The following is an 11,334-nucleotide window of genomic DNA, read 5'->3' as shown; positions in this document are numbered from 1 at the left end:
ATGATATTGTCAGAGACTATAGAATGTAAGAAAACAGCAACGTTATTCTAGTTACAAATGATATTTTGGACTTTTCCGCGTGGATGTAATGAGCGTCAATTTTATAAACATAAACATTGTTTCGAGTTTAAATCAAATAGGCTTTTCTACCCAATAAACTATTACTATTATTTTCGTATGCTATTTGAATATTGAATTTACATAGATCAAACCCTACAACTATATAAATAGCTTTCACGTAATCTTATTATTTATTTTTAATGAACAGAAATACATTGTATAAAATATAATACATGAATAATTTTTCATGAATACAATTTTTGAAAATTTAATGATGATAGTAGAAAGGCTCCCTCTGGGGACAACACACGCCAGCAAAACTGTAACAAAAAATTATTGTAATAATTTATAGTTAATGTAATTTCGATAAGACTTTTCAATAAGGGCGGGGCAATGTTGGGCGCTTTCCAGTCGTATACTTTCCATACGGATTTGGCATCAGTGGTTTGGGATTTAATAATAAACACCTTAAAGAAACGCCATCGAAACAACATCACCACGAGGACAGCTCGAAGCTCTCCATCTCGAACTGCCCCCCTAAAATAGTGATATAATGTGTAAAATGTATGCTGTTTGAATGCAAATTATTTTGCCTGCTATTTGTATTAGTTATATAATAGTTTTAACAGGAATATAGTGGCACGGTAGTAAATTAAATTAATTGGCAATTGAAACTGTTATAAAGTCGTTAAAAGAAGAGCAACGGTGGAAAACTAATTCGCAAAATGATTAGTAATGGATAATTAGAGACAAATTAATTGCCGTGTTAAGAATAGGAATAGCCGGAAGTCTATCTAGGTGTAACGATATAGATAATGAGATTAGCACGTGCGGTAGGATTTTGAGACAAAATGAACAGCAAAAGAAAACACAGACGAACGTTTAAGAAGGAAACTATACGGAACGTTGGAAAAGGAATAGAAATGCTTATTCATATTTCAATTTATTTAGGGTGTGAGTACAATAAAATTAAAGAAAAATAAAGGAGTATACATTAGGGAGGGACCACTGGATAAGATCATGGAGTAATATAATGGGAATAAATTAATTAAGAAGGAAATGATCAAATAAGGGAATTGATGAATTATATGGACGGAGAGAAAAAGAGATACAATTGTAGTCCAAATATTGGTGTGAGGATGGAAGACGATGATGAATTGAAAAGCTTTTTTTTTGCTATTGCTTTTTAATTGAGTTAGAAAATATCAGAACAACTGATCGTGAAGAATAAGAATGGTTATATAGCTCGTTAAATTGAAAGACAGAATATGTACTAAGGAGAAGATGACTAAAGAATAGAGGAAAATAACGGGTTGAATGATAAATAAATCGAAGGAAGAGAAAATAATAAATAAAAAAGGGAGAATAATAAAAATACCAGGAAATTGATAATAATTCAATATATGTGCACATGATATATGAAAATATACCATTATTGACGAATATTTTAGAATAATAGAATATGGTAATGAATTACAGATAACAAGATATCACTAGAACAACATATCACAAATTGGAAATATGAGAAAGTGGAATATACTGGACTAGCTAATAAAGAACTGGGGGAATAATTTATACTAACGATAATCAAAACGAAGGGATTTGGCATCTATAAATTGAGTAATGGGCATGCACTTTTCAGTAGTAGAGTTGATAAAAGCAAGAGAGAATCGGCTGGTGTAGGCCGAAGAAATATAAAATTATTAAGAAGGGATTTTAACATATTTGCTAAAATGAAAAATGTCGCAAAAAAATAAACACCTACCATCATTTAGTGGCCCAAAAATTTGTTTTATATGTATTTCCTTTTTGTATAGTCGTTAAACAAGTTTCCTCTTCTATCTTTCATTAAAACAACTTTTTAAGTAATTTAATAGATTTTAAATTTTACATAACCGGCACTAGTCGGTAGGATTCCGGAGGGATTTTAAGACTGTTCAATTTTGAATTGATTCAATTAACCAGAAAAAAGTTTATTATCAAGAAATGAAGACAGGTTGACATCGGATTGGCTATTGTTCCCCAGTAGTTCCAAGCACGCCGTAGTGTAGTTATGTAGAGCTCCGGTAAAAAATCGTAGCTAAAGCTGTAAGAACAACAGAGGAGGATTGAAGATGTTCAAAGACCCCTAGTCTGAGAATTTCCGGTACGTGCGCTACAGTTCCACGTGTGAGGCCACAAAAGGCGTAATGAAATTGCTGTGAGTTCACGGACTACGTAGTAGACTTGCTGGAATTTGGACAGAAGTTTGCAGTTCAGAGTGAACGGCCACCAATGGCGGATTGTAGTTGCTTAGTTTCTTAGTCTTAGACTGCTTAAATTTAGGGTCATCAAAACATGGAAATCCATTCCAGAGAGAGATATAATAGAAATTTGGACAGACATAGTACCATTTCGGAGATCTTAAAAGCCAAACTGACGGGCGAAGGTACAAGGTGATTGTGAATAAATGTTCATCATTATTTGACCGTTAATGTATTATATATTATGGATATATAGAAAAATCCATTCAAGTTAATGAGGTGTATTTCTCTTTTGAACTTAAGAGAACCATCAGTCTATTTCGAGTGCTTTTGTTTGTGCATTACTTTATTATTTGTTTACTATTTTTATGACTAGGTACATAAGCATTTATCTCTATGATGTAATACTAACCTTCCGATTTTGCAGAAATGAGGGACATATTGCTGTATAGTCGTTTTATAAATAAGCAGGTCTAGACATTCAGGAATTCTAGTGCATTTTCCTGATGATCCGTAGAATGGGTTAGTACAAGGTTCAGTTGCGGGAAGATTAGAATCCTGACCTATGTCATACGTTGCTGAAAAATATTTGATACACTATATACAAAATATGCAATAAATTGTGGTAATAAAATAAAAATAATAAATCAATCAATATTTAAAAATCTTAATAAAGAATAAAATAGTTTAAACAATATATTTGTTACTTGGAGATATTTTTCTTTAATTATTCTGCTTATAATTCTTATAATTATAATTATTTTTAATCTTTATATAAAATATTTAATCTTCTTACATAATTCATCAGTCTATGCGTATATAATTAAATTCCTCGTAAACGGTAGGTCTGTTTTTGGTGAAATTTCGTAAATATCCATGCAAATAGGATTCAGGATATGTTTATAATTACGATTAAAGTCTGTATTTGACTGCGCTCAGGTTTCAGAAATATATTTGAATATTTTTTATTTCAACTGAACCGCGGCAGTGATGGCAATAATATTTATATATAATATTAAAACGAAAATATGCTCTCTTCGCAGATATTTGCTGATATTTGTAATTCCCTTTAAGGGTTTGACACTGATTATAGCGACCCTCCAACTTTTCGATACCATTTTTGTAGTAAGATTTGTCCTTGGCTTCAAAATATGCCTCAATTTCAGCGATCACCTGTTCATTCGACGAGCATTTCTTACCAGCGAGCATTCTTTTGAGATCTGAGTACAAAAGAGTCGCTGGGGGCCAGATCTCAACAATACGGTGGATGAGAAAGCAATTCGAATCCCAATTCATGGATTTTTGCCATTGTTTACACTGAGTTTTGACACTGTGCATTGTATTGGTGAAGCAGCACTATCTTTTTCTTCAAGTTCGACTGTTTTTCACGATTTCGTTCTTCAAATAGTTCAATAACGCTATGTCTGTGTTGATTGTACTTCCTTTTTCAAGTTAGTCAATAAAAATTATTCCATGCGCATTCGAAAATACAGACGCCGTAAACTTGCCAGTCGACTATTGCGTTTTCCCACGCTTTGGAGCGGGTTCACCGTATGCAGTCCACTCGGATGATTGTCGATTGGACTTCGAAGTGAAATGATGGAGCCATGTTTCATTCATTGTCATATATCGACACAAAAACTCGGGTTTATTGCGCTCGATCATCTTCAAGCATTGCTCCGAATCATCAACTCGTTGTTTATGTTCAAAAGTGAGCTCGCGTGGCACCCACTTTGCACAGAGCTTTCTCGTACCCGAATATTCGTGAATGATATGATGTACACTTTCAGCTGATATCTTTAGAGTAACTGCTATTTCATTCAATTTCAATTAACGGCCATTCAAAACTATTTTACGGTTTTTTAAAGTGTTTACGGCGGTAATAATTTCTTTTGGGCATTTACTGCGTTCACCGAATTCGGTGCTCATTTTACCACATCTAAACCTAGCATACAAATCTTTGATGTTTGATTTTTTTGGGGCAGTGTCGGGAAACTCGACATCGAGCCAAACCAAGAGCAAAAAGCTTCAAATGTATTTTTTCCCTTCAAAAATTAATATTTTATCAACACGCGAAATTCCTTTTTATCCATTTTTTTTACAATAACAAAATTTGCTTCACTCAAAATGCTATAATTCACAAACTAATAATCCGACAGCTTTATACACGCATCTTTTTAGGGCTAACTAAAAACATACGGATTTAATTCTAGTTGCGCTATATATGTATCAGGCCGGGGACTTTTCAATTGACCTGTTATGTGTTAAGTTATTATAAAATATTGAATAATAAAAGTAATTGGCACCATTTGGTAATAATTTTAAATATTATCCTTGTCAGATTTATTTCCAATGTATATAGTTATATTAACGAAATTTCGTGTATATTCGTATTTAAGTGAGATTTAAAGTACCTATATTTATTTGATATGTATTTACAGAAACAAAATGCTACGTTTCAAGGATAAACAAGAAATATTTCTCGATGTACACATAATGCAGAAATAGTCCGTAGATTAGATACAATTATAGAAAAATTCTTCACGGATAATGTAAAATTAAGATTTCAGGTTTCAAACATCGATAGTCATGTGATACGTGGTCTCGTGGAATTAAGTACAAAGGTGAATGGGCTGCACAATCGTCATATTTCTCTTCCATCATTAAATATGAAAGAACCATTGAAAACTCTCTGTGCTGGAGCTACATCTCAATCGAAATTGCTTTGGCAATAAAATTTATAAATTCAATTTTTCCTTTCATGTAACATCATTTGGAGCATCAAGAACTTTTCAGAATTAGGATGGTATAATTGATCCAGTTGTTTAACAGCACTTTTAATATATTACAGAACAACTTTATTATCACTAAAGCAGACAAATTGGCATATGGAGAGCAGTTGGGAAGATACGAGTATAACGTGCCAGCTCTTAATGAAGCTGAAATTGTTATTGAGTGCGACCAACTTAAACGTCGAGATGTACCTATTCAATGTTGAGATCGTTCATAGTATTCTTTGGAATATCCATTGATATTTGGAAAAGTAGAAGATTGATATTATTTAAACATTAAATAAGGATCCAGTGAAAGGTACAATATTTAATTTTTTTGTACAGAATTTTTTAAATAATTTGTTTGTATATTATTTACACAAATGTAATTGTTCTAGCACATACTTTTACAAGAAAGTTAGCGCTATGAACTATGGATACTATTTTATCAACACTAGAGCTAATTTATCGTTACATTGTTGATATGTGCGTGGACATTAAAAGTGATCGATAGCGATTCATTAAGTTTAATTAAGCAAAGCTTCAGTAACGAAGATTCAGTAGTAGATCGAATAAATGTTCTCATCGGTACCGTGTATATTCTGCCATCATGATATACCGGTAATCCATATCATATGGAAGAATATATTGAAGACACCATGAATTATATTTGTGCATAAGGTCAACCGGATGTGTTTATTACATTTACGTGCAATTCAAAATGAAGGATGAAATTAAAGTTTCGTTGTTGCTCTAGGATAAACATCATTGTATTGTTATGGTATCACTATGCGTGTGTTCAAACAAAAATTAAATCTAATAAACTTGATTACGCTTCACTCGATATGAGAAATAATGCTTGAATAGGAGAAGGTCAGTAGGATCTGCTAGTTAGAGTACATTATACCGCGTAATTATACTATTATGTATAAGAATAAAATTTAATTGTACATAATTTTATAAATTTGTATATATTTTGACTCAAAAGTTTTTATTAAAATTAATAAAGGATTTATAATAGAATACAAAATATATATTTTGTTTTATAGTAGTTAAACATTCACTAGTGTTACAAAGTGCGTTTCAAAGAAAATGTATTTGGGTAACTCAAAAAATGTGACTTAATTATTTGCATCAGCTGTAAAGTTTTCTTTAATAATGCTAAGTCTTTAGCTTCTTGTGGGCAATAGCACTTCTAAGTTGGTATGGCTGATTTAATAGCTGCAGTGGTCAGGTCGACAGAACTGTGCTCCTACAGCGTCAATAATCGTGGGTGCGACTTTCACCGTTGCTTGGAGAAAGTTATGTTTGTGATTATTTCTGATTGTGATAGTCCAAAGGCAATAGTGTAAAATCCCATAAGATAAAGCATTCTCAACATGAGAATGATCAGGCTTAATAAAACTTTGTCCTTTGGGATGGTTTCTATATTGACCTTTCATTAGTCGATAGGTTTATTGACAAGGTCCGTGGTTAGGAGCTCACGTTGAGCCGTAGCTCCTGGTAGTAACAAATCAAAGGGTTTGATGGGAGTAGAATACATAAAGCCATATAAATTAATTTTCACAGGGTACTGAGTCGCATTCGTCATTTCGTAGAAATGTAAACAATTATTTTCAGCGTCTTGAAAATATTTGCGGCAAGTTTTACTTTTTACTACAAGTTGATACGATCTTATTTCGTCAACATCAAATCAATGTCAGTATATCAATATCAAAGGCATCATCAAATGAAAAATCTTAGATAATTTACTTTAGCCATCCTAATCAGAAAGCTTCTGTTCTTTGATGGTCGTATTTCAGGTGGTCCTGAAAATCACATTTCAATACTTTATAATGGTGCTCAAGATTTTCCCTTTTAACTTCTTGCTAATGTTTCTCAATCTGTTCACTAGAAAATCCAAAGTCATCCTAATGATTTTTTAATTATTTTTATGCCGTTTTTTAAATTTCACAACGTTTTAATGAAATTTTCTCTACCCAAACCAACATTGTCACTGATTGGTCACATTTATTTTGAGCTCAGATATTGTTTTATTCTTCAAATCTTCTATTACATTAATTAATGATTTCATGTATTTATCGTCATTATCAATCAGTATTTGTTCTTCCTGAAAAATTATGTATTAGCAATAAAATGCCATGCTAAAGAGTCTATTTTTCACAACAATTGAATTTTTAAGCATATCACTGCATAACTGATTTCAAAAGATTCAAAAATACTACAGAATATGTCATCCGAACATGTTTGTCAAGGCACAGGTGAACAGAATAAAATCAATAATTTAGCTAATTTATAAATATTATCTAAATAGCTGATTATGGCATTTGTTTATTCTAAAATCTAAATTATATATTCTAAATTATGTTTATTCTCGGCTGGAAAAATACAAACACTTACTGTCGCCTATTTTCACATATCCTTTTCGTAATACTGAAAATAAAGTATGTTCTGGTGGTTCATGTACTGGCTCGAAAAGATGTACCTGCTTGTCGTCATTAGAACTTCGTTCTGAAATAACATAACGGTTATAATATATCATATAAATCAGAGAGAGCTTGTAAAATAATTTAAAAAAAAACAAACTTACGCGAGTGTGACTTTGTTTGTGCGTTGAAATTATCTGCCGCATCCTAAAATTTATATCTGTTTAACGGTAATGTTATTTTAGTTATTGGGTTTAATTAGTAATTTATTATATAGGTATATATTAAACGCTTGAATGTATTTTGCTAATTTTTCATTTTAAAATATATTTTTTGAGAAAATTAGTCACAATATATATTAATAAAACTATTTTTCTGTATTATCCGCCATTTATTTTTAAACTTTCCTCTGAGAGGGCGATACTAAGTGGAAAGAGCAATGTTGGTTAGGCAGAGAATTTATAGACAAATGTCAAAACCTCACATGTTCAGTATATTTCGATGATCAAAATACTTGCAAGCATATATTAAAATGTATAAAACAAACAAAACAGAAGTTGAACAGTAAATATAGAATTGTTGCTATTTTCCACTTGCTTATCGATAAACTAAAATTAGACGATACCTGAAGATGAATGGTGATACTATCTATAGTTACCATTCGTAAAGAAATGAAAGTATTAAATAACAAGTTTCATTCATATCTTAACATATGATAGGCTAGATACCTATTTTTCTACTTTATGAGAATATCCGACATTAAAATGAATGAAAGTTATTTCTGGAAATAATTTGAATTTTTTTTGTTTAATCCTACAAGTAGGCATGAAGTTAGTACATACAGTATTTCTATGAGATTCGAACAAAAACAAAACATAATAGGCTCCAAACTTATCTCATATAGAAAGATATATATCAAGATATGTAGAATGTAGTGTAGATAGATGTAAAAAAAAATATTAATCAAATTCAAGATTTCAACATCTAAATGTCCGTCAAGCCCTGTTTCAAATAGGCAATATCAAATGGTGGAGTACTAAGTCTGTTCTTGTACATCAAGTAGTTCCATAGGCTATAATTTACCAGGTTAAGAGTAATTGATGAACAACCTGGAATGTATTATGGAAAAGAAAAATTTCAAATATTTCCAACAAAATTTACTCAGGCATGATGTCTGAACCGAAATGTTGTCACTGGCACCAGGTAAACTAAAATAGATTGATATTTAAACTAATTTTGTCAACATCTAACTAATGTCAGTATATTAATATCAAGGCATCATCAAATGAACGATCTTAGATAATTTATTTTAGCCATACTAATTAGGAAGCTTCCATTATTTGATGGTCCTGAAAAACACATTTCAACACTTTATAATGGTGCTTAAAATTGCCCCTTTTAACTTCTTGGTAATGTTTCTCAACATTTTAGCTAGAATATCTAAAGTCATTCAACTGATTTTAATTATTTTTGCCGTTTTTTAAGTTTCATAACCTTTTAATGACATTTTCTGCTATGATAAATTACTGTCAAATTATATTATTAAAATTTAGGAATTGCCGGCTTGGTTGGCGCACTGTTAAAGGCGACAGGACGGTACACCTACTGTTGCGATGGTCGCGGATTCGAATCCTGCTGCGGCATAGTCGTAAGTTCATGTTTATGATTGTACTAGGCAAGAGTGCAATACCCCGTAACCAGGCTGGGTAAGACCGGATATCTTTTGCGATGATTTAAGTTGGTCACTCGCGAATCCGTAGGTTTAATGCCGAGGGCCGTGGTTTGGAGCCCACCTTAATTTGTCGGTCCAATCCAGATAAATCAATAGTTGGTAAAAAGAGGCTTTAAAATATATATACAAAGTTTAGGAATTCATATGAGAGCTTAATAAGTTAAATCACATCAAGGGTATTATTTTAAAAAATTCGAAATTACGTTTGTGCTTTTTATTTACCTAAATATTACAAGGTAATTTGATGAAACACCGAATCAACATTTTTGTTTCACAGAGCTAAAGGTTGAAAAAATCAAAAATCCATTACCAAATGTGTATAATTTAAACCTCTTCTTTTATTGTAGTTACTATCAACTATATAAAATAAAAATTTTGATATCCTTGTCAAATATAATAGCATTTGTATCTTCAAATTATTATCATTACATTTTTCAGTATGTTTTCCACCGATACAATTTTGGTTGTCTCAGCAATCAGAGCAATTGATTTTAATGACACTACTGTCGCAGTTCCTAAAAATTGTGCTTGTATTAGATTTTTTATGTCGACTAATTGATTATGTACAAATTTAGATCATTTGCTTTGATAAATCCCACTTAAATTTTGTCGTTTATCTCTTATTTTCGTTGGCAGCACAATCCCAATTTTTTACCTGAGAAATACAAGAAAAATAATCCAAAAGAGCGTGTTAAAAAGCTCAAATGTTGTAATTCGGAAATGATGGTCAGATGATGCCAGTGTTTTTTACTGCTTCTAATTGGTGTTTGACTTTTTGAAATTGGCAATTCCGCTTTTAGTTTCAAGATAAATGCAGTTTTAATAATCTTTCAACAGTTTGTTATTATTATAAATCGACATTTTTGTGACTTCCTATTGCATTTAGGCTATGTTATGTATAACAATATTGTATACAATACAATAGCAGACCTAACAGACTTCCTGTCCAAAGATTGACCTTTTTGTATGGAATAATTTATTTCGACTATAATAAGATGAAAGATATAAAATAATCACAGTAACATACAATTAATGATTTCCTTGTAAAATATTCTTATAATTGAAATTTTTAATAAAATATAATTAAAATCCTGAAAACCTATGGACACAGGTTGCGAATTTAAACATTATATATTATAACCTTCGAATATATGGAAATTTGGAAGTAATTGAGTTTAAATTTTACTGTATTCTCTAATATGCGATCTAAGGTTATGCAACCATCTATACATGAAATATTAGTTTGTTTCAAGTACGTTTAATACTAATTAATTTCAGGTTCAATTTATTTTACTGATATATTAAAACGAGGCTGATGATGTTAGAATTGGAATAAAAACTAACTAAAATAAGTATATTACCATTACTATATAAACTTTTTTTAGTACTCTTGAGAAAATTCTCGCATGCTTTTATTATAGATGTATAATAGTTAATTTAAAATAAATAATAAATACACAGGTTGGAACAGTGGGTTAGACATTAAGAGATAGAAAATCATTATGATACTTTAATTATAATAATTAAACTAAAATTTTATACTGTTTAATTCACTTACCACAAAAGAAAACATTATGCAACATAAAGAAATAATTAAATATTTCATGACGACTTGTGTTTAAATAAAATTGAAGGTCGTGTTCAATCTGTTGAAATTTTAATTATATAATACATCTAACGAACCTCGCTCGTTTTTATAAAGTTCCTATTAACGAAAAGTGGGGATTTCCGAAGAACCTACTTGTCTAACGCAGGATTCCCAGAGTAGCTTCTTCAAGTTTGTAATAAATTAATGTTAGTTTTTTTACAAATATTAAATATATCTATCAGTAATCAGCATATTAATGTTTAAAGGCGAAACATCACAAACAATTTCAAATTATTTTTGGGCGAGCACAGTAATCGTACAAAAATGTACTTTGAAGGGGATCCTAAATGGTTGACCTTTTGATTATGTTTATCTGTGCTCGTTCCAGATTAAAATCTTAAAATGAATCTACTTAACTAATAAAATCATTTGTGTAGACTATGCAGAATGGGATATTGATATAAGAAAAATAATATTTAGGTGTTGCTTGGTTTAGTCAAAGAAAAAAATCAAT

The 11,334-nt window shown here is 30.9% G+C and overlaps 1 protein-coding gene across 1 annotated transcript; it reads right to left on the bottom strand.

The window, feature by feature from the left end:
* Window positions 1–228: 228 nt before the first annotated feature.
* Window positions 229–10,921, bottom strand: LOC143201520 (uncharacterized). The gene is made up of 5 exons (XM_076412648.1): window positions 10,791–10,921; window positions 7,665–7,707; window positions 7,475–7,585; window positions 2,716–2,881; window positions 229–380 (listed from the first exon to the last, which is right to left on the bottom strand). The coding sequence occupies exons 1-5, from the start codon at window positions 10,836–10,838 to the stop codon at window positions 329–331; spliced, it is 420 nt and encodes a 139-aa protein (XP_076268763.1). The 5' UTR covers window positions 10,839–10,921; the 3' UTR covers window positions 229–328.
* Between the last annotated feature and the right edge of the window lie 413 nt (window positions 10,922–11,334).

This window comes from Rhynchophorus ferrugineus, unplaced genomic scaffold (genome assembly GCF_030347505.1).
Source record: "Rhynchophorus ferrugineus isolate W39M unplaced genomic scaffold, kcgeb_rfMv2 rfM8, whole genome shotgun sequence".
Lineage (NCBI taxonomy): Eukaryota > Metazoa > Arthropoda > Insecta > Coleoptera > Curculionidae > Rhynchophorus > Rhynchophorus ferrugineus.
Note: the sequence above shows the minus strand (reverse complement) of the source record. Positions and strands in the feature narration are given on the sequence as shown.

Excerpts from the sequence above, each read along its gene's own strand:
- LOC143201520 (XM_076412648.1), bottom strand. The coding sequence starts at position 10,838 with ATGAAATATTTAATTATTTCTTTATGTTGCATAATGTTTTCTTTTGTG. Across the intron at positions 2,882-7,474 it reads ATATGTGAAAATAGGCGACA|CAACGTATGACATAGGTCAG; the intron begins GTAAGTGTTTGT and ends AATATTTTTCAG. Across the intron at positions 381-2,715 it reads CATTTCTGCAAAATCGGAAG|TTTTGCTGGCGTGTGTTGTC; the intron begins GTTAGTATTACA and ends TTTTTGTTACAG.